The 20,098-nt window shown below is 53.4% G+C and overlaps 7 protein-coding genes across 7 annotated transcripts; 4 read left to right on the forward strand and 3 right to left on the reverse strand.

Moving 5' to 3' along the window:
• Positions 1 to 113: 113 nt before the first annotated feature.
• On the reverse strand, positions 114 to 3,170 carry B0H65DRAFT_533821 (Dynamin central region-domain-containing protein; the record flags this gene model as incomplete). The annotated part of the gene is made up of 4 exons (XM_062828987.1): positions 114 to 794; positions 862 to 2,475; positions 2,535 to 2,921; positions 3,072 to 3,170. 4 exons carry the CDS (start codon positions 3,168 to 3,170, stop codon positions 480 to 482), a joined length of 2,415 nt encoding a protein of 804 aa, XP_062676943.1. The 3' UTR covers positions 114 to 479.
• A 1,040-nt stretch (positions 3,171 to 4,210) lies between these two features.
• B0H65DRAFT_332072 (uncharacterized protein) lies at positions 4,211 to 5,491 on the forward strand. The gene is made up of 5 exons (XM_062823519.1): positions 4,211 to 4,217; positions 4,386 to 4,641; positions 4,700 to 4,734; positions 4,788 to 4,902; positions 4,962 to 5,491. The coding sequence occupies exons 2-5, from the start codon at positions 4,592 to 4,594 to the stop codon at positions 5,068 to 5,070; spliced, it is 309 nt and encodes a 102-aa protein (XP_062676944.1). The 5' UTR covers positions 4,211 to 4,217; positions 4,386 to 4,591; the 3' UTR covers positions 5,071 to 5,491.
• Positions 5,243 to 8,302, forward strand: B0H65DRAFT_332065 (succinyl-CoA synthetase-like protein). Its single transcript, XM_062823518.1, has 6 exons — positions 5,243 to 5,996; positions 6,092 to 6,235; positions 6,301 to 6,391; positions 6,488 to 6,562; positions 6,654 to 6,870; positions 6,951 to 8,302. The coding sequence occupies exons 1-6, from the start codon at positions 5,679 to 5,681 to the stop codon at positions 8,233 to 8,235; spliced, it is 2,130 nt and encodes a 709-aa protein (XP_062676945.1). The 5' UTR covers positions 5,243 to 5,678; the 3' UTR covers positions 8,236 to 8,302.
• Positions 8,303 to 8,450: 148 nt separating this feature from the next.
• B0H65DRAFT_479854 (major facilitator superfamily domain-containing protein) lies at positions 8,451 to 10,721 on the reverse strand. The gene is made up of 8 exons (XM_062827548.1): positions 10,576 to 10,721; positions 10,401 to 10,500; positions 10,231 to 10,315; positions 9,645 to 10,144; positions 9,306 to 9,545; positions 9,188 to 9,230; positions 9,007 to 9,113; positions 8,451 to 8,930 (listed from the first exon to the last, which is right to left on the reverse strand). The coding sequence occupies exons 1-8, from the start codon at positions 10,639 to 10,641 to the stop codon at positions 8,734 to 8,736; spliced, it is 1,338 nt and encodes a 445-aa protein (XP_062676946.1). The 5' UTR covers positions 10,642 to 10,721; the 3' UTR covers positions 8,451 to 8,733.
• Positions 10,722 to 13,362: 2,641 nt separating this feature from the next.
• B0H65DRAFT_332306 (uncharacterized protein) lies at positions 13,363 to 16,722 on the forward strand. Its single transcript, XM_062823520.1, has 2 exons — positions 13,363 to 13,597; positions 13,692 to 16,722. The coding sequence occupies exons 1-2, from the start codon at positions 13,510 to 13,512 to the stop codon at positions 16,451 to 16,453; spliced, it is 2,850 nt and encodes a 949-aa protein (XP_062676947.1). The 5' UTR covers positions 13,363 to 13,509; the 3' UTR covers positions 16,454 to 16,722.
• An 835-nt stretch (positions 16,723 to 17,557) lies between these two features.
• On the reverse strand, positions 17,558 to 18,430 carry B0H65DRAFT_332363 (ubiquitin-related domain-containing protein). The gene is made up of 2 exons (XM_062823521.1): positions 18,029 to 18,430; positions 17,558 to 17,892 (listed from the first exon to the last, which is right to left on the reverse strand). The coding sequence occupies exons 1-2, from the start codon at positions 18,266 to 18,268 to the stop codon at positions 17,833 to 17,835; spliced, it is 300 nt and encodes a 99-aa protein (XP_062676948.1). The 5' UTR covers positions 18,269 to 18,430; the 3' UTR covers positions 17,558 to 17,832.
• Positions 18,431 to 19,195: 765 nt separating this feature from the next.
• B0H65DRAFT_332379 (DUF1903-domain-containing protein) lies at positions 19,196 to 19,992 on the forward strand. The gene is made up of 4 exons (XM_062823522.1): positions 19,196 to 19,448; positions 19,533 to 19,580; positions 19,652 to 19,664; positions 19,735 to 19,992. The coding sequence occupies exons 1-4, from the start codon at positions 19,446 to 19,448 to the stop codon at positions 19,905 to 19,907; spliced, it is 237 nt and encodes a 78-aa protein (XP_062676949.1). The 5' UTR covers positions 19,196 to 19,445; the 3' UTR covers positions 19,908 to 19,992.
• The last annotated feature ends 106 nt before the right edge of the window (positions 19,993 to 20,098 follow it).

The following is a 20,098-nucleotide window of genomic DNA, read 5'->3' on the forward strand; positions in this document are numbered from 1 at the left end:
CTCACTCACTCACTCGCTGCAGTTGCGAGTTTCTATCCGTCCGAGTGAAACTCGGTCAAGTTTAGGTGATGAGCACTATTATCTATGTACATTTACCTAGACATATATATTGACCTACACAAGTATTATATGCCACGGCTTGGATGTCATACAAGCCGTTGGTTCGGTATACACTCTATCCTATCTATCCAGAAAGCCCTCACTTTACCTCGTAAATGGGGAAAGTCGCCGTTCACGTATATGACACCCCTTGCTGAGCGGGACAGCAAGATATCAGCTAGCCAGCAGGGATCTTTTCAAATCAAGATTCGTGAAATAAAAAAACACACAAGCCACAAGTACCGCCATCGAAAAACTGCCATAACCCCTTTCTAAGTCTGCTCGGTTCATAATACATACACCAGTCGTACTGCTGCTACCAGAGTCGGCCGGCCTCCCAAGGTCTGTAGGTGTAGCCTAAGGAAGGGTAGAGCTCAGCCTTATACAACCTCGCCAATGATCTTGGCCGCCTCCCGATACGTCTGGAGCAACTTTTCGCACTTCTCCCGCTCCTTTTTCACTGCATCATCCTCGTAAAGCAGCTCCTCAAACAGCGTCTCCTTGTAAAGCTCGCTAACAAGGCGGTTCTGCACCACATCCTTGCAGTGGTTGACAAGCAAATGCATGATCGCCTTGGGCACCTGATCTGCGATGCTTTCGCGCACAATGTTGAAGTAGGAGCTGATCAAAGCCCGGATCAGCTCGGCTTCCATAGCCTCGCGGTCTGTCATGGCCGGCTCGCCGTCATTGTTCTGCTTCAAAAATTGTTAGTATAGGGCGCACAAAAATGCAAAAGGCTTATAGCGAATATGGCCAACTTACAAGCTCGGTGCCCTTCGCACTGCCGACATAGTCCATGTCATCATCCGCTCTTATCGACTGAGTGGGCGCCCGCACCTGTCTGTCCTCTGGGCGTCTCATGCTTTGGCTAAATGTAGGCTCCATAGGCTGGTTGACATGGCGGCCAATGTTGCCGCTGTGCGAAGGACCGGGAACAATGGCCCCGTCCTTGCCAAAGAAATAGTTCAAGAAGGACTCCTTAGCGTTACCCACGCCTTGCCCTCCGTTGAAGCGAGAAGGAGAATTCGATCTGGCTCCGTTCAAAGCGCTCGCAATGCTGCCGGGGCCATTCTCCCGGATAGCCGGGGACATGCTATTGCTGCGGACACCCTTTCCAGCCGTCTTGCGCACGTGAACGTTGTCCGTCTTCTCCAGGGCAGTACCTTCTTCTTCCCCTTCAACAGGGGTCTCGGTGCCATTCGCACCAAGCTCCTTCTGCCGTCTCCGTTCACGTCTTTCGCGCTCCTCTTGAATCAAACGCTTCCTCTCTCTCTCCTGCTTATTGCTAACAACATGGCTCATTGCTGCAGCCGCACCGAGGAAGTTGGGATGGTTAGTGTTGATGTAAGCCCTCTGGATGGAAATTAGCGACTCGACATAGTTGGACGAGGGACCCAGCCGTTCCCTAAGCAAGTCAGAAACAACTTCGATGAGCTTGGCTTGCATCCTGGGAAACCTCGATAGCTCAGTGGAGCCACAAGTGTGGCAGATCTTGATGAGCTCCTCGTATACCAACTCTACGCAGCGCTGGCTAGGGGGCTCGAGAAGCTTGATCTGGGGCTTGACAAGGAGATCGAAGGCCATCTCAGGTACAAACAAACTAGGCCGGGGACCAGTCGAGTTGCGAATCGCGGTCCGGATATCGAGGGCGGTTAAGTTGGAGGTGGGGTCGATCGATTCGAGAGAGCTTCCAAAGACCGAGTTAAAGATGTAGTAGATACGAGCACCGCCGCAGAGCTCCTTTGTCGATATTTCCGTCGAGGTACCGTCAATGGACGCGATGAACGATGACGCAAACCTGGTCATGAGCTGCAGAATAAGAGAACCTCGGTGCTCCTTGCCACTGAAGTGCATGTCCCCGTAGCTTGCCAGTTCCTGCTGGGTTTGACCCATCAAGGTATTAAGACGAGCCTTGATATCTGGCAGGCGTTCGCGAATGTGAGCCATCAAGGTGGTGTTGAGGGTCCTGGCGAGGAACTGAGTTCCGCAACGGGTGGAGATGTTTCGGTACGCGGGATGATGCCTGAAGAAGTCGGACTCGGACTTCAAGGCCTCTTCCATTGGCTTGTTGCCTTGGATGTCCTGCTGCGATCTGTTTACCACGCCAATCCAGCCAAGCTTGAGCGGGTAGACGCGACCAGACAGGATGTCCAGGGCGTTTGTTCCGTGGTCCATGAGATCGACCTTTGTGAGGACACCAATGGTCCTCCGGCCCATGGGATCGACATGCCTGGCGAGCTTCAAGGCCTCCGAGTTCACAATGTCGACGTTGGCAGGCGAGACAGCCAAGACGATACTGTTGGGCTTCGCAATGTACTCGGAGATGAGGTTGCGCGTCTGCTTCTCAATGTCTGTGGGCTGGTCTCCAATGGGAACCTGGGCATATACACGTTAGACTTGTGACGACATGTTCACCAGAGCTTCAAGCGGCGTACCTTTGTAAGACCAGGCAAATCAACGAGCGTTAGGTTCAAAACATGGGGAGAGAAGATCTTTAGGTTGATGGGCTGGCGGTTAATTCCCTTGTTGGTACCGGCAACTCGCGCTGTCTCATTTTCGATTTCGCGCTTGACGTCGCCAAAATCGGTGAATCTCCGGTTGGGAATGTGGTGAAACTCTGCCCACTCGTTGCGGCCAGCAGCATTGGGGTTCCTGTAGCTGGGATTGGTCGCATCTTCGGCGTCGTCGTCGGCGGGGACATTGATCAGCTGAAGAATGAGGGGTCTCCGAGTAACGATTCCACTGCCGCGGGGGAGAAAGTCGCGACCAACAATGTTCTCGAGGACGGACGACTTGCCAGCGGACTGGGATCCAACGACAACCTGTTATGGAGAGCGGGGGTCATCAGCATTCTGGTGGCGCGAAAGGAAGGGCAATGGGACAGATGGGGACCGGTGCATTGGAGGATTGGGACAAGGAGAGGTTGCGGGCGTGGAGCGGAAAGGTTCAGGTGGTGGGCGGGTCTTGCGTACGATTTGGGGCAGATCCAGGGAATCGTTTCCGATGGTGTTGAAGACCAAGTCTTGCAACTTGTTGACAACGCCCAGCAGGTCGTCACCGAGAGCAGCCATGACGACGGTTGAGCGGATCGCGTTCAGAAAGCGCAAGCGAAAAGGTGGGCGGAAGCCGGGGTTGAGCGCAAGTGTGAAATCGGGCCCGAGGTCGGGCAGGACGAGGTCACGGTTCGGGTGGTCGCGCGGGCGGGCTGGGCGTATCCTGATGGGGTGAGGGTCGATGGCCTCGTCGATTCGGATAGTTGGTATATACAAGACGAGCGCTAGGTGGTTGGCGGCCGTGCGGGCGGGTGGCAGGAGAAGAGGCTCGGCTGGCGACAGAATCGGCTTCAGGACGGGAAAAGAATTTACGAGCAAGAAAGTTGCCTTGACTGGGCAAAGGCGCAAGAGGCTGCTGGCTGGCGGGACAAGGCACAAGGCACGAGGCACGAGGCGATCGATGATCTGTCCAAGTGCAGCGAGTACGTACAACTGAATCCAATGCAGCACACTGACAGCTCGAAACCTGAAGCGATGAGGGATACCCTCAGCAGAATGTCGCGGCGCCCCGGTGGTGGGTGTGGATGTGGATGTTGATGTGGATGCCAAAAATCTATAACCGGGGGGCGCTTCCAGAATCCAAAGCACTCACACACAGTGAGGGAGAGGGAGGGGTCGGTTCCTGGTCGGGTCGAGTCCCAGGTCCCCACTTTCACTTGGTCGATAAAAGTTTGGAAGTTGATGCGTTGTCGTCGCGCCTGCACCCGGGCATCGAACCCGACCCGGCCTGATGAACAGGTTTCCAGGCCTTCATGCAGCCGTTCCGCTACCTGACTGGCTCCCCGCGGCCAAAACAAAAGGTCAGAATTTGAAGCTCGACTACCAAGTACTTCTACAATGTACATACACTATTGAGGTTGAAGCCGACAGCGGGGACGGCGGGATGGCGGGGATGGGCAGGCATGACACGGTGCATCCTCTGGCTCGTCCGTTCATCCGAAGTCCTTGGCTCCCGGCCGGGTTGCGGACCGCGGACTCGGACAACGGCGGGCGGAGGGCGGAGTGAGAGACCTTCGGAGGTCGTCCAGCACATATCGATGGCCTAAACATCCAAGTCTGTTTCCGGTATGCATCCAGAACGCATCCTTTAATAGTTCCCTAACCCGTAGTTCTATGGTCCCGAGAGGGCATCTCCATCCACAATATACAGTCCACCCCGATACAGCCCGGGTACAGTGACCTTCCATTTCAGCGCTTACCCAGCTGCACTAACAGAGCATGCCCTGAAGACAGGCAATCCGGGCGCCTATCGTGTTAAGGCACTCGGGACCATTCCAGGCCCAGGCGCATTTCATCCACATCCAAGTCGCACACCTCGAATCCCAAACTGCGGACGCCCTGCAAGAGAAGGAAAACCACAATTTTAAGGAAAACAAGGACCAAAGTATCCTGCCCAGGTTTCGTTTGACTATCAACTTTACCATCACCGGCTTTGCAATATGAGTACTTTTGGAAGTCCTGGCGCCTTGCCAACAACAAAGCCCACGCCGTAAGTCAACGAGCCGAGAATGCCATGTTCTGCATTGAAAACTGACCAACACCTCAAGGCCCCAGAGAGGGAGCTTTCCCCTGGATCATGACGGTAAGGATTCACCACTCAGTGCATGTAACTCTCACTCATACTTTGCCCTCCAGGAGAATGCAAACACGTCATGACAACCTACCTTGCCTGCATCAAGAGGGTCAAGGGAGTCAACGAAGATGAGTGTCGGTCGCTGGCAAAGGCCTATCTCGCATGCCGCATGGAACGGTGGGTGGCAGCTACATCTCCCTTGGACGTCTCTGTCTGCTAACCATGTTGATATTCAGCAACTTGATGGCCAAGGATGATTTCAAAAACCTAGGCTTCAAAGAAAACGAACCAGCAAGTACGCCCGCTGAGGCTGAAAAGGGTGTGAAGGGAGAGTTGCGGTGGTGAGAGACTCGAGTTGCCACCAGCGTTGAAGAAAAAAAAAAAAAAAAACCCTTCTTTGGCCTTGCTTTCCCGGAGCGGTATCCGACTTTGCCGACGTCTCCTTCCATTTCTCAAATCGTCTGTCTTGTCAAAAGCTTGCAAGTTGTACCACAAACACTTGCTACCCCTGCCATCAGCTAGCGCCAACCATTTGTGCGGAGGGCGGGGGCCATCACCGTTACGGCTCCGAGTTTACCGTTTCACAAGTCCGCTACCGGGTCGGCCGCATTAATTCGTCCTACTGACAGGCAAGAACGGCAAGACAACGTGGAGGTCGGAACTAAATGTCTTCCGGAAAGCTGGATCAAGTCAAGACGGCTCTTCTTGCTTCTCCATCTTTCTAAAATGGATCTCGACTTCCATCTTCAAAAAGGCCTTGCCGTTGTTTACAATCACACTTGTGCCATCTTTACCAGAGCACACCCTTATATAACGGTAACCGTCCAATATCGTTGCCTACTGATTTGAGTGTACTACAACAATCCATTGTGCCTGGTGGATTTCTGCAACTTACACAGATATTCCCAGAATCCCCTGCACCACGGCGGCCAGTGGTGATCAACTAAATCAACATGAAAATGTATCAACACGCTAGGCATTGCTCACCCGTACATAGCCTTCAAAGCCAATGGGCTTGTAGGCTACAAACGCCATCAAGCAGCCGACGTTCCTTCGCCACCTGTCAACCCCTACATGGCTCATACGCAGACACTCTGTCGTTCCTTCGAATCAACAGCAACACGCGAGTAATCTTTCAGGGATTCACAGGGAAACAGGCCACAGCAAATGCTAAGGATTCTTTAGCATGGGGGACCAAGATAGTCGGTGGTGTGACACCGGGCCGCACCGGAGAGCATCTCGGCCTTCCCGTGCTACCCTCCGTCCGCCAGGTTAGAACCGCCACCGGCAGCCAGCTCTCTACGTCCTGGCCAGGCCTCTCATCCGATTCTGAAAGAGCTAACACTGGGGTCCCCGCGACTTATAGGCTATGGAGCAACTCAAGCCAGACGCAACCGCCATCTATGTTGCCGCCCATCAGGCCCCCGGGGCTATCGAAGAGGCCATCGAAGCCGAAGTGCCCCTTATAGTAGCTGTCGCTGAGCATATTCCAGTTCACGACATGCTCAGGGTAAGCTTCTCGCACAAGAGGCCCAACTGTACTCGGTCGTCATGTACTGACACTTGGATGTTCAGATCCATTCCATACTCAAGACTCAGTCCAAGTCTAGACTTGTCGGTCCTAACTCTCCCGGCATCATCTCGGCTGTAGGGAAGTGTCGTATAGGTACGCAAGGAGTCTCGAGCGCCCGCATATAGCATATCGCGGGTGGGATTTGTGCCTCTAGTAAAGGTGAAGACTAACATGTCGATCTCTTGATAGGGTTCCAACCATTGCCATGCTTTTCGCCTGGGCGGGTGGGTATTGTAGCCAAATCGGGCACTCTGAGTTACGAAAGTAGGCAGTACTCTCCGTTTCCCAATGTGGCTATGGAGTCATCCCTCAAATAAAGGTGCTCGTCTCATGCTAATCACTGCTTACTTCGCAGCTGTGGCATCAACAACCAGGGCGGGATTGGGTCAGAGCCTGTGCATAGGCGTAGGCGGCGACATGGTACCCGGGACGGACATGGTAGAAGCGTTGAGTGTCCTTGAGAAAGATCCAGACACTGAGGCCATCGCTTTGATTGGCGAAATCGGTGGAATGGGAGAGCTTGAAGCTGCAGCCTGGATCAAAGAATACTACTCTCGCAGTGAATCTCCCAAGTAAGTCATACAACCTACTAAACCATACCCCCTCCGTACTCGGGCTGTCTACGGAAAAGCTAATATGGTACATCACAAAGGCCAATTGTTGGTCTTATAGCCGGTGTAAATGAAGCACCAGGCCGGATCATGGGACACGCCGGTGCTTTTACGTCCCTCAGGGAACCCACTGCAAAGGCGAAGATCACAGCACTCGAGGATGCTGGTGTGACCCTGGTTAATCACCCAGCCAAGATAGGCGACATCTTGAAGACAAAATTGCAAGGCACAGCTGGGTCCGGCACGACGAGCGGATCCAATCCTTTCGCGAGCGGCACGCAAAGGCGTCAGCTTCACTCCATGAGAGGACCCGAACGGCGTCCCCTCGTGACCGGTTCATCCGTCCATAACAAGCACCAGCATCAACAGCGACGGAGCATCTATCTCGATGTGAACCCGTGCTTTGCTGAGCTCCGCGTCCGCGGCGGGATCAACTGCGGCCCATATTCCGGCCACGGCACCCGCCGCCTCCTCGCTGTCGGCATCGACCGCTCAGCACGCTCTCCTTCCATCCTGGTCGCCCCTTCTATCGAAGACTGGATGGAAGAGGCCCAGCGCACCACCGCGCCAGTCAAGAGCTTTCCATTTGACTACCGCCGGGGACCCGACGACTTGGCCATCGAACGAATCGCGAGCCACCTCCAGCTGAGCAACAAGGGTGACAGCGCGGTCGACTCACTCCCACGGCTCATCAAGACCTTGACGAGGCTCTTCTACGAACAGGAGGGACTCCTCCTCACGACGCACATCGTCGAGCGGCTCGGAGAGATCAAAGTCGTCCATGCCCGCTTTGCCTTCGACCAAGCCACCTTCCGCAACGGCACGCCCCAGGACAAGATCAAGGCCATGTATGTCCGCGCCACCAATGAGCCGGCCGCGATCGAGGCGCAGCGGAGCGGCATCGTGTACGTCAAGCTACCCGGGGAAGACGCGACAATCGGAACGCTGGTGAACGGGGCCGGGCTGGCTATGAACACGGTCGACGCTCTGGCGGACGTGGGCGGGAAGGCGGCCAACTTCTTGGACACGGGCGGCAAGGCGACCAGCGAAACAGTGAAAGAAAGCTTCAGGATCATACTGCAGGATCCGCGGGTAAGGGTCGTGTTTGTGAATATCTTTGGAGGACTGACGCTGGGTGATATGATTGCCCGCGGCATCATTATGGCCTTCCGGGAGCTGTCGCTTACGGTTCCTGTTGTGGTGAGGATCAGGGGTACGAATGAGAAAGAAGGACAGAAGATCATTGCGGATAGTCAGCTGCCGCTTTATGCCTTTGATGACTTTGAGGAGGCGGCGGCTAAGGCGATTGAGTTGTCTCGCAGATAGATGCATCCTTCTTGTACAATCTAGTGCTGGTTTATTTATTAAACTTACTATTGCGAGTACATTGGACGAGATCCATTCCGAACTATCCCAAACCTTATAATGACAAAATGAATAGCTAACTAAGAACGGATCGGAAAGGCATCAACAAAATTCCAAATGAATATGTTAAATTTCGGAAATAGCATTTTCAAGGTAAGATCACGCTTTAGTCATAGAACGGAACGAATCAATACGATATGAAAATGCCTAGGGAAGTTAACCAGAGGTCTCGAATTAATAAACAAACCAGTATTGGACTGTAGGTGGGCCATTCAACGTTGCCAGACTGCGGTGGTCAATCGAAGGAAACATCAAGAGTACAGGCTCCAAGAGAGTCGTCGATTAAGATTAGAATTCATTGACTATGTATTTCATGATCATCGTCACAAATGACATGAAGGATGTTGTATCCAAGGGGGGCCTATATACGTGATCCCTCGTAAACGACCGTATATGAAGTTACAGACGCTTCATGACGAACATGTTCGTTATGTACGAGATAACGATGTTTTGTTGTCGCCTGGTAGAAGTCGACTCATGCTTCTTTTCCTCGCTGGGATGGATGGCAGCGGCATTATGGATGGCCGCCTCCTGCTCCTTTTCATCCAGGCCGAGCGACTCCATCTGACGGAGTTTCCAGCTTCTCAGGAGCCACACTGCATGAAGAAGGCATGGTTAGAAAACACGCGGGTATTTGGTGAATTAGGGAGAGGAGTCGAGGGGTATACTTACTGGATAAGAAGGATGCAAAAAACATGAAGCCAGTGAATACCTGCACATTCAAGTAGACGCCTGCTCCGATCATCTCCCGCTTGAGACTCAATCCGATCACTTCGGCACTGTATTGTGAGACCGGTTAGCCAACATGTCTTTCTTTTTTGGACAACGCAAATCATCAATGGTGGAAACTCACAATGTGGCAGGGAAAACCAGGATAATCCAGTAGACGGAAAGAGCTGCCAGTCCACAACGTTAGCCTTTCACGAGGAGATGGGGATTAGCCCGTACACGTATGAATGGTTGTCACTTACCTGCGGGCAACAACTGTATACCAACAACCTCTGCTGCTACAGGCCCCACGCATGGCCAGAGAATACCGGCTACCGCCCCAAAGAGCGCGTAGATGATGAGCCCTGCGAAGTATTTGCCGGCGAAAATCCACAAAAAGAAGGCAGTTACACTGGCAATAAGTGTCCCTATTCCAGCGACGTTCAACCTTCCTAGCCTGTCGCTGAGGAGGCCGATGGCAGGTCTGCCAAGCGCTTGGGATACTGCGAGGACGAGGAGTTGAGATGGTTAGCGTGGATGAACAAGACTGAAACACTATTTGCCATACTTTCAGTGCGAGGGAAATGGGTGGTGACACTTACAATTGAACATGGCCGACGCCAACGATGCTTGATCGCTAGTGAAGCCAGCTTGTAAAGCATAGTCCGCAATGGAGAAGACGACGATGATATAGCCGATGATACCAAAGAATCCCCAGCCGACGAAGAGCCAGTACTCAGGCTGGAAGAAGAGGTCCTTGTGGAAGGCTATATGCTTGGCTCCGACGGCTTTGTTGCGATCCTTCATGATCAGACAGACGCAGCCATTCACGACGAAGCAGATGATGGCCAGGATGCGGAATGCCCACTCCAACCCGAGATGCGTGATCATGGCGTTCGCTCCCAGGGCGTAGGTGAGACCACCGAATCCGGAACCGCCTGTTGCCAGGGCGTTGGCGAAAGATCGCCGCTTGGTGAACCATTGCGGGACAACGCCGACGGTAGCTGTGAAGCAGAAACCCATACCAGAGCCGAAGCAGACGCCCTGGCTCAGAAGAAGCTGCCACGCATGGGTAGAGAAGGAGGCGCCGATGAATGAGCCGCTGCAAGTTCCAACCAAGATACGGTTAGCGAAAAGGTCAACTTGGTGGAACAGAAGGGAAAGACATGTTAGTCTAGGGTGACTTGCGCTTCGAAGACAACACCTATGAAGAGTGTGATCCTAGTCCCGAGAGTTTTGATACTATGAGTGGCAAGGGGCGACACGAGAAGAGCTATGAGAGAGAACAAAACGGAGTGTTAGCGGACACCGGGCATCGTTACTTCATAGGGGAAAAGGCTTTGGTAAGAGAAGCGCACCTATCGAACAAGAGAGACCGCCAATGAAGGCGAAGAACAGAGGGGACGCTCCTATGATTGTGCCGGATCGCAAGTAGTAGGCTAAGAAGATGGCATAGGACTATATGGTGTATAACTGAGTCAGCGGTTGTCCTTCACCTGTTGTTCAAGAGAAAGCACGGGGAGGAAGCCTTACCGAGTTGAGGCCCCACGTATGCATATTCACAAGCCATACACCGAAGACCACCACCCTAAAGGTCATGAACGTCAGTAAATAATGGAGGTATACATATAGTATGGGATAACTAGGCGAGACTAACCAGCCATATCCTCCCTCCTTGAACTCGACCTCTTTCTGAACAGCATCACTGTCTTCCGGGCTTTCACCAGAAAGAGACTTGGACTCGGGTCCAATTGCGGCCCTGGCCTGATCGGATGGCGGGAAGCCTGCATGCTGACGAGACGGCGCCGGAGCCGTTGAAGAGTTGAAACCCAAAGTCATTCCAGCCTCCTTGACTATGCCCGCAAGTGTATGTAGTTGGCAAAGGAGAGAGTTCAGATTTCCGAGGAAGCAAAAAAAACAAAAATGCAGACGAGCAGGCAGGTGGAGCCCAGGATGAAACAGAAATTACTGATACAACCTCAACAGGGCATGAGCAAAAGACTTGATATCACAGCATCAAGAGAATGAGCATGACACCCCTGGTGGCCTGATGTGTTGGTTGTTGGTTGTTGGTCTAACAACAACAACAGCAACGAGACAAAGTCTGGATTCCAAGTACGAGGACAACGATGGCTAAGGACGTATCACCCAACAAGCATACCACTAAATGCCAAAAGGTACGGTGAAGATGAGAGAGTGACTCAGGAACTGACGATTAGGTCTACTGCCCATCCTGCTCGCGCTCGCTCGGGTTTGTTTTCCGGGAAAAGAAAGCTTTTAAGTAAGTGGAAGCACGCTCTTCACACTAAAGCAGCCGAACGGGCCCCCCGCTTTCAGTTCGGGTTGGAGCCTCTAAAAGAGCGGAATCGGTGGCCCCCTACGGATATAATCCCATTGTAGCAGGTGCTAGACATGATATACTTGCAAATGGTCCGGAAAGTGGTCCGGAAAGTGGTCCGGAAAGCACTCACTTTTTCTTTGTGCTTTGTTGGTAGATGATGTCCGTTCGAGTCAAGCCGAACCGGCAAGGACATGCCGAAACCTCTCTCTCCAACGTTTTGTTTGCTCCGGATCTCGTGCGGATCTCGGAAATGGGTGAAAGTGCCCTGGTCCCTTTGTCACAAGACAGGTCCAAGATGCTGACCATGACCCTGGAGGTGAGCCAGGATGGATGAGTCGCCCACTGCCCTCTAGCTTGAGCCCCTTGTCTGACTTGGCCAAACATACGATCCTGCTGCATCCTCGTACCTTGACCGTGAAGAGAAAGGCAATGGAAGGATGCAGAGTGTTCTCTTTCACTTGGCTTTCCATTTATTCCCGGTTCACTACCCACCCTCTTGGGATTGACACCCAACACTGACAAGGCGGCAGGGCGGCACGCGGGGAGAACAAGGGGCGACACACCCGTTGTCACTGCTAGTGTAGGGGCGGAAGGGGGCAAACAGAGAGCTAGTCAACTGCTGTGTTGATGACGAGAGCCCTATTAGTACCTATCCACCAAGGATCGGCCATTTTTTTCCTTCCAGAAGGCGGGGCTTGCAGTATGCGGCTCTCGTTGGAATGCACAATATACAGCAGAATGCTGCTTGAGGGCGGGATTGGGTATTATCGTGCATCGCGATGAGTGGGCGCTGGAGTTGTGAATGGGATGCGGTACTTAGTGTATGGAGGTGGAAACGATTGAAAGACAAATTTGGTAACTGAGAACTTTGAACCTGGAGATCATGCATGAGATGAACCATGGGTGATGAGATCAAGGGATGTCTTGGGTTGTTGGTAGGTATCTTGAAATACATGGGGCTCGCTCTGTCAAGGATTTTGGGGGGGGTCACCACTCACCCCTTCCCATCTCGCCGAGTGTCACCTAGGCCTAGGCCTCGGAAGCCTCATTGGGTCAAGCAAGCTCCTTCCAATTCGAGACTGGAAACTTTTCGCATTGACCATCAAGGTCGTCGTTACCGTCTTACACCCTAATATGTACCTACGTTATACAATACGGCGTATCATCGCGTTCCTCATATGTTTGATCACCGTATCGCCCCTTGGAACACCGCTGGGTCTTCACATGAATGAAAGTACCTAAACCTGTGAATTCGAGTGAAGCTGCGGTGAAAGCGGAATGCAACGTCCTTGCGACACTTCAGCTTATTGGAAGCTCCGGATTCACATCAGATTCACACCGCGCCCAGGCACCCTCACTCTTCTCCAGATACCACCTTGGGTACGGGGTAACGGGGTACTACATCCAGTATGAGCACAGTACGTGTCAGCAACAGCTGCACAGCTGCAGGCACTTCATTTGTTTTCCAGCTACGCGGTCCGGGCCCGTCGCTGGGGAGACCCCCCTTCCGTCTTGTTTTGTCAATTCTCGATCAAGCCGTCATCGAATCGCTTGGAACGGATACCGTTTGACCGTGACCAACTCTCTCATTCAGCTCATTACTTGTACCTATTCACGGTCCTCCTCCTCCCTGTGACTGACCTTCCTTATACCCTCCTAATTAGACTGACCCAGAGTATTCCTTTTGTTGTTCTACTTCTTGCATTCTGTGCCTTTCCTTCATTGTCAACAATAGACATTCATGCCCGTCTGCCTTCCATTTGTTTCTTTGCATCGCGACGGGGCACGTGGGTAGGTACACAAAACGAAAAACAACAACAACAACAAGCATCACAACCGATTATTTTAAAAGTGATTTCGGTACTTGTCCATACACCTATAGCAGCAGAGACCAATTCCGCCTAGAGTCCTTGACTCCTTTTTAAACGACGGGCTTGTCCGGCGCTCCACCTTGCCTCCCAAGGCTCACTCCGCTTCTGACAGCCTTCGACCACCAACCCTTTCCTTCACCGTCTCGACTTCCCCACTCCTGGCCATCATTGACGATCGACATCCCGCCATTTCAATAAATAAGAAGAGATAGGGCAGCAAAACACCTCCGTGAAGGGGGTCACCTCTCGCCCGCCATGTTTGCCCGGAGTAACTCGAACGAGCGTGCCTCGCCCAAAAAGGCCACTCCGCCATCGCCTTCTTACATGAGCAGCGAGCAGTTTGGTACGCCGTTCTTTATCTCCTAGGTGCTATAGCGGTGGGGGTGTGGACGTGTTTGATGGCCTGTCTCGCACTAACACAAACACTCACCATCCAGCCGCATATCTCAAAGATCTACGCGCCAGTCGACTCAACAGGCCTGGTGGTGCACGTCCACTGCCCGCTTCGAAGCGCGATACTGCCTCTACTGCTGCTGCCAGTCCCTCGCCTAGCAGCCGACCATCTTTCACACAAGCCCCTCGCCAACCCGAGACCGCCTCCTCTCCCGTCCAAAATGACACTTCAGAACCTACCGAGCTGTCCCCTGGCCGCAACTCCATGACCGCCAGCGTCGGCTCCAAGTACTCGAACGTGACCCGAGGTAGGGATTACTACCCAGACCGTCCAGCCCGGCCCTTGAAGCCGTCAGAGGTGGTGCCTTCCGCTACTTATATCGAACGTGGCCAGAGGTGGATGGAAAAGGAGGAAGCCGTTTCTTTGCGCAAGGCTATGGAGGACATGGACCTAAAAGGACACAGCAAGAGCGCCAGCGGTGGTCCACTAGTCAGGCCCGATGTCGGCGCCGGCTCTGGGAACGATGAGGCTCCAGAGCAAACCGAGGAGGAAAGGCGTCTCTACGAAGCCGCGCTGGCCGAGGCAGCTGAGTTGGTATGGCAACACGAAAACCCCGGGAAAGAAAGGCCGCCCGAGCCAGGCACTCCATATCGGTATACGCCTCACTTGCGCGAAAAAAGCTACGCCCATGCTCGCACAGCCAGCGTCAAATACGGCAGTGATGTGGCCCCCACTGGTCTAGCCAGAGATACTAGCACGTACTCAATGTCGGGAAGTTCTACGGATGGGGAGGAAGGACAAGGGTCAAGTCGAAGCCCAGTATCGCCGGCTTCAGCTCGCCCGCTGCTTTCTAGGCTGCCCGAGACTCCTAGGGCGAGCCGAGAGCGTATGCGAGACGGCTCCCCGGAATCGGGTAACTCTAAGTCGTACAGCACCTTTTCAGGTAATAGTGGTTACCTACGGAGTGGTTCGAAGAAGGACATATTTGGTGAGCCCCAGAAGCCGTTCCCAGGTGAAAAGATTTCGGAGGAATCAGAAGCGCGGTCATCTTCTTCTAGCCTGGATAACTTTGCACAAATCAGAACTCCTGAGCAGCTGGGAGCGAAGCCCAAGAACCCCCTGAATCATCGCGTACAGTTCGCCCCTGAAACGTCCCCGGCAGCGGATGGCGTTGCATCGTCCCCTCCCAAAGACGGATCTAGGTACGAAAAGTACGAGATTCACCGCAACCCCGTCACCCAATCTCGCAACCCTCAGTACACTACCAACGTACGCCCCGCTCTGCCCTGGGAGAGAAAGAAGCCGGTGCAAGAAGAGGTTCCTCGAAAGCACGGCATGGAGATTCGCAGCGATGAGATACGGCAAGCCACAAGCATGAAGCTGAAAGACCGCAGCGTCAAGCTACCCACGCCGTCTGCCGTCAGTGACAATCCCGGTCGACCCATCGTAAGCTTTGACAGACAATGGAAAGCTCCTGATGAGGCTGCTGATGATACGCCAGAAGGACCGTCGAGATTCGGCAAGAGTGACGACCGCTCGACGCCGCTCGTCTCTGGACGTTTCCGCAGCCAGCAGTCGCAGCAACCCCAAGAAGAGCCGCAGCAACCGCAACCGCAACACCAACACCAACACCAACACCAACAACAGCAACAGCAGCAGCGAGCACTCCCGCAGCAACCCCAGCGACCACAACAACAACCACGACAGCAGCCGGGCTCGACGCCGACCGTCCCTGTTATCTCTGTTTCGAATGGTTTTTCAACCCCACCGTCGTCCTCGTCACCAACAAGACGCCCACTCCCAGTCCCAGCCCCACCCAGTATTCAAATAAATGCACCGTCATCTTCATCTTCTATCCCCTCAATATCTGTTCCCTCCATCGCTGTCTCGGAACCAGCTTCATCATCACGATCTAACATCCCTCAGATTGTCCTCCCAGGCGGATCTGACGATGATGGACCTAGCATTCCTGTAATTGTCACGCCAGACGACAAACCCAGCACCACCAACAGCAGCAGCTCTCGACGACCCACCCCGGGAGCCGGAGGTCGACATATGCCAGCTCGACCGCGCAGCCACTGGTCACCGGCTCCCAAGCCAGCAGGCAGCCGCGCCACGGCTCGCTGCCACGAGTGCGGCGACTTCATCGAAGGCCGCTTCGTCTCGCTGGCGGGGATGACGGAGCGCTTCCACCCGCAGTGCTTCGCATGCTACACATGCGGCACGTCGCTCGAGGCGCTCGAGATCTCTCCGGAGCCGGTTGAGCACCGGGCGGCGCGTCTCGAGCGCATCGCCCGACGGGCCGCGGGCGAGCACCTCCCCGAAACACCGGGCCAGACCATGGCCGAGGACGGGGACGCGCGCCTCCGGTTCTACTGCCACCTGGACTGGCACGAGCTGTTCGCGCCGCGGTGCAAGCACTGCACGACTCCCATCATGGGCGAGCACGTGGTGGCGCTGGGCCACCACTGGCACTTTGGCCACTTCTTCTGCGCCGAGTGCGGCGACCCGTTTGAGCGCGGCATGACGCATATCGAAAAGGACGGCTATGCGTGGTGCGTGTCGTGCCAGACGAAGCGCACCGAGCGCAGGGCGCCCAAGTGCCGCAAGTGCAGGAAGGCGGTCATCGGACAGTACATCAGGGCGCTCGGCGGCGAGTGGCACGATGAGTGTTTCCGCTGTGCCGACTGCGGCGGCGGGTTCGATGATGGGCAGATCTTTCCCAGGGAAGGGAGGGCCGGCACGGTGCCGGGTGAGATGGTTGTGCTTTGTACTGGGTGCATGGAGAGGGAGTTGAAGGCATAGGCATAAGGAAGTAATGGGTTTCTTTCACTTTTCCAGGGGACGGACACACAAAGAAGAGCACAGCGCAGGACGGAGGATAGGGATATAGGGGTTGGAAGGTCTTATTAGCATTGCAAGGGTGTTTCTTCCTACGTCTTTTTTTGACATCAGCATAGCATTGGAACCTGGGTGTTGCTCTGCATTTCCTTTTAGTTATAAATGTTTAGGGAGGTATATGTACGAGTATCAAAATAACTAATAATATCACAATAATACAACATCAAACCGCGAAAGTCGATTATCACAGTGTAATTACCGAAGAAACTCACGAACCTCACAGACATGAACTTCCTTTTAGAGCGCCCGACAGTCGGGTAAGCAGCACAACCAGCCTATGTCTACACATATGCCCGCCCTGTTAGTGAAAGCTCTACAACTTTGCCCACCACCGTAACTTGCTTGCGTTTCGATATACAGGCTCGGACTTGACAGCCAGCACTATGTTTTAAAAGGAATAGTTCTGCAGCTCCTCCATGTTTGGGGATTTCGCGGGTTTCTTCGGTATCTGCAATCATGAACTTGTCAGAGTAGCCTACCTTATGGGCATCAGGGACGGTCATGGTTGGATGAGCCTTGAAACGATAGATAGGACGTCGACGATATCCAACAGCACTCGAGAATGACGATCGGAGTCGGACGAGTTGGAGGAGATGGTAACAAAGAGTAGAGACTTTGTCTGCGGACAGAATGTCAATGCAAAGGGTTCGCTGGCCGAGAGGGAGCAGAGGTAATAGGTGAGGTCACGGATTTCTGTATTGTCGATATCCCACAGCGCTCGAGTATGTGGCATGCCACCATAACGAGGTTTTGCAATGTTGCCACAACATCTGGGAGTGGCAATCGAGGGAGAAAGAAAGAGGTACTGTAGAATGCCAATGACAGTTCTTGAAAGATGCCGTGTTCACGCCGCCTAAAAACAGAAATAATATGCCGGGCAAGCCAGCTGGCGTCCTGTCAAAATCCGGTAAACCCAGAATCAGATGTCCCTCAATTCAGTGCCCTCCGCCCCATGACCCCAATAATAGCACCCTCTGAACTCCGGTTCTCCTAGGCATCACCTAATGCGGATCGCAACGAAATAGCAGAGAAGTGCGTAGCGTGCGGCCAGTGATGCTGGCGAAAAGTCGTGATATGCTCCATAAGCCCGTGTCCAATCCAAATGTCACAATTCCGAAACTCCCAGTTCCTGTCCTGTCCTGTCATGGAATCGGATATCACCCGAGCCACCTGCTGGAGGAGACCAAGTCACTGGTTGTCGTTGCGCCCGCTACCGTGGATGTGGTCGGTTATGATTTTCTCATGTTTTTTCCTTTCTCCTTGTGGTATGGATCGTATCTTGTCTAGCAGCCGCCGACCTGCTCTTGGTGGACTTCCAGGCAGTCACCGTCCTGCATCTCGAGCTATAGTTATTGGGGCAAAGACATGGTCAGCAAACGGATTTCCGGCGTAGTTGGATGCTTCGTCTGCCATAGTGTTCCCGGGCTGGTAATAACATCACCACATACGCATGACAGGTGCATGTCAGATTTTACTCACAGTGTCTGGGGTGTCCGTGGGCTGCACGCGCTGACCCTCGAAGAGGAATCTGACCGAAGCCAACGTCTTGCCCTGGCGCTCGCAGAACGCCGTCATGAGCTTCTCGAGCTTGGTGCTGCGCTTGATCTTGAAAAAGACCTCGTTGTTGTTATCCGTGACCTTGATGTTAAGGTGCTCGACGGCGGGGGCGGCGCCATCGGAGCCAGCGTTTCCACTTCCGTTCTCAGCGTTGTCCGCCATGTTGATGACTTGGAGTTGGAGATCTTGGGTAGAAGTCTAGTCGCAAAGAAGTTTCGTCAGTGAAAACTGGACGGACCGAGCTTGAACAATTGAAATGTTCGGAAATACTAGATTTCCAGGCGGCGATGGAAGCAAGAGATTGCGCAGGTGAAGACGCGCCGGAGAGCCTCGTCCTGCCTGTGTTGTCGTGGGCAACAGAAACACGACGAGATGGAGCAGGAATCGGTGGAGGGGCAGCGACAGCCCAGAGGGAAAACGGGTTGTCTTACTGGGTAGACGTATTAATGAATGGTGTTGCAGTCTTGCAGTCTTGGGAAGCGTCGAGTCAAGTAAGTCCGGGAGAATTAAAGAAGTGGAAGGCGAGGTGCACCGGGTCAAAAGTCGTGATTTTGAAGCGTGGTTGACAGGAAGGCGACTGACTGCAGTGGACGACGGCTGGAGGGGCGCGGTTTGTAGGGGTGCAGCAGACACAAAGTTCAGGTGGGGCCAGCCTTGAAACACCAATATTTTGTACGAAGCCTTTGGTGCGCCCTGTCGACCTGCTAAACTTTTGTGGTAAACCTGAACGGTTTGAGGTTCTGCTGAAATGTGCCATATCAGTTAAAACCTGTGCCTGATTCTTAAGGTCACTATGAGACGAAAAGGCCGAAAAAGACCAATCCGTGAAGGTATTCATACACCAAATTGCAAACTACACTAAGTACTTCACTGTCCATCACTTGGCACTACCTTCTAGGTCAACGATTCGAATATCTTTCATCCTTTTTGCAGACCACCTTGCCTCGCGCAAACCTTATAAAGAACAGTTCCCTGTAGTCCTAGTCCGTCGTTTGCTGTCTATTCCATCGTTTGTAGTGCGGCTGGTTGAAAGATGTTACAGACAGGCCGGCGCATTGGTGTTGACTGAATGTTTTCGATCCAGAGAGTTCCTGACATCATCCCTCCGTTTCCTTCACTGATACGCCCGGCAGCTGGACTCAAGAATGGGGTACCGAAGCACCGGGATTGTTGTGGGGATTCCAAGCTTGGGGGAGATCCTCAATCGTCCAGTCCACTCGAATCTTTGTTCTTATGAACGACCTGGGCACAGGTTTAGGAAAGGCATCTACCTAGTTTCACTCCTTCACCATCTAGATTCCAACCAGACGGACTTCTCTGCTGTCCCGAATTCAACACCATGGTGGGTTTAAGCGCAGTGCCAGCTTTGCTCTCCCCATCTCCCATCTCCTTTCAAGACTGCTGACCGTTCATGTTGCTTTATTAGACATTGCAAGACGACCTCGCAACCAATCCGCCATGCCATCCTCGTGCGGTCTGTTCCACGTTTCCCCTGCTCTGAGAAAAGTGTGGTTGTGCTGACATGCGACTCTTATGTGCCTGCAGTGCGCGATACAAAGTGAGCATAACCGGCTTGACTCCTGCCTCGTTCAGGACTCGCAGTTTGCTGACCTCACATCACGCCGCAGATTGCCTCACCAGAAACGGATTCGACGAGAGCAAATGCCAGAAACTGGTGGACGCACTCTACGAGTGTTGCAACGCGTTTTACGAAAAGAATGGCGACAGTGCATCAACAGTTAGCTGCCCCAAGGCCAACCTTTTGAGGCTCAAGATGGAACAGAGAAAGAAGACTACATGAAGGAAACATGAGGAATCGAAATGTATCACTTATCCAGATATGTCCACCTAAACGCCCCGTGAAGGTGTTAGGTAACTTAGACGGAAAGTGCAGTATTCCTCTGGGCGATCCTTGAGCACGCGAGAGACCTCATGGGCCTGAACAAGAAATGATGGTCTTGTTCCGAGACTCTAATAGGAATGCCGTGGACA

The sequence above is a fragment of the Neurospora tetraspora genome, assembly GCF_033439725.1.
Source record: "Neurospora tetraspora strain CBS 560.94 chromosome Unknown B0H65scaffold_9, whole genome shotgun sequence".
NCBI lineage: Eukaryota > Fungi > Ascomycota > Sordariomycetes > Sordariales > Sordariaceae > Neurospora > Neurospora tetraspora.

Bases quoted from the DNA above. Each gene is read 5' to 3' on its own strand.
- B0H65DRAFT_332363 (XM_062823521.1), bottom strand. From the start codon at position 18,268: ATGGCGGACAACGCTGAGAACGGAAGTGGAAACGCTGGCTCCGATGGC. The intron at 17,893-18,028 runs GTGAGTAAAATC...CAATAACTATAG, and splicing joins CCACGGACACCCCAGACACT to CTCGAGATGCAGGACGGTGA.
- B0H65DRAFT_479854 (XM_062827548.1), bottom strand. From the start codon at position 10,641: ATGACCTTTAGGGTGGTGGTCTTCGGTGTATGGCTTGTGAATATGCAT. The intron at 10,501-10,575 runs GTAAGGCTTCCT...TACACCATATAG, and splicing joins ATACGTGGGGCCTCAACTCG to TCCTATGCCATCTTCTTAGC. The intron at 10,316-10,400 runs GTGCGCTTCTCT...TCTCTCTCATAG, and splicing joins CGGTCTCTCTTGTTCGATAG to CTCTTCTCGTGTCGCCCCTT.
- B0H65DRAFT_332065 (XM_062823518.1), top strand. From the start codon at position 5,679: ATGAAAATGTATCAACACGCTAGGCATTGCTCACCCGTACATAGCCTT. The intron at 5,997-6,091 runs GTTAGAACCGCC...CGCGACTTATAG, and splicing joins TGCTACCCTCCGTCCGCCAG to GCTATGGAGCAACTCAAGCC. The intron at 6,563-6,653 runs GTAGGCAGTACT...CTTACTTCGCAG, and splicing joins GGGCACTCTGAGTTACGAAA to CTGTGGCATCAACAACCAGG.
- B0H65DRAFT_332306 (XM_062823520.1), top strand. From the start codon at position 13,510: ATGTTTGCCCGGAGTAACTCGAACGAGCGTGCCTCGCCCAAAAAGGCC. The intron at 13,598-13,691 runs GTACGCCGTTCT...CTCACCATCCAG, and splicing joins CATGAGCAGCGAGCAGTTTG to CCGCATATCTCAAAGATCTA.
- B0H65DRAFT_332072 (XM_062823519.1), top strand. From the start codon at position 4,592: ATGAGTACTTTTGGAAGTCCTGGCGCCTTGCCAACAACAAAGCCCACG. The intron at 4,735-4,787 runs GTAAGGATTCAC...TTTGCCCTCCAG, and splicing joins CTTTCCCCTGGATCATGACG to GAGAATGCAAACACGTCATG. The intron at 4,903-4,961 runs GTGGGTGGCAGC...GTTGATATTCAG, and splicing joins CTCGCATGCCGCATGGAACG to CAACTTGATGGCCAAGGATG.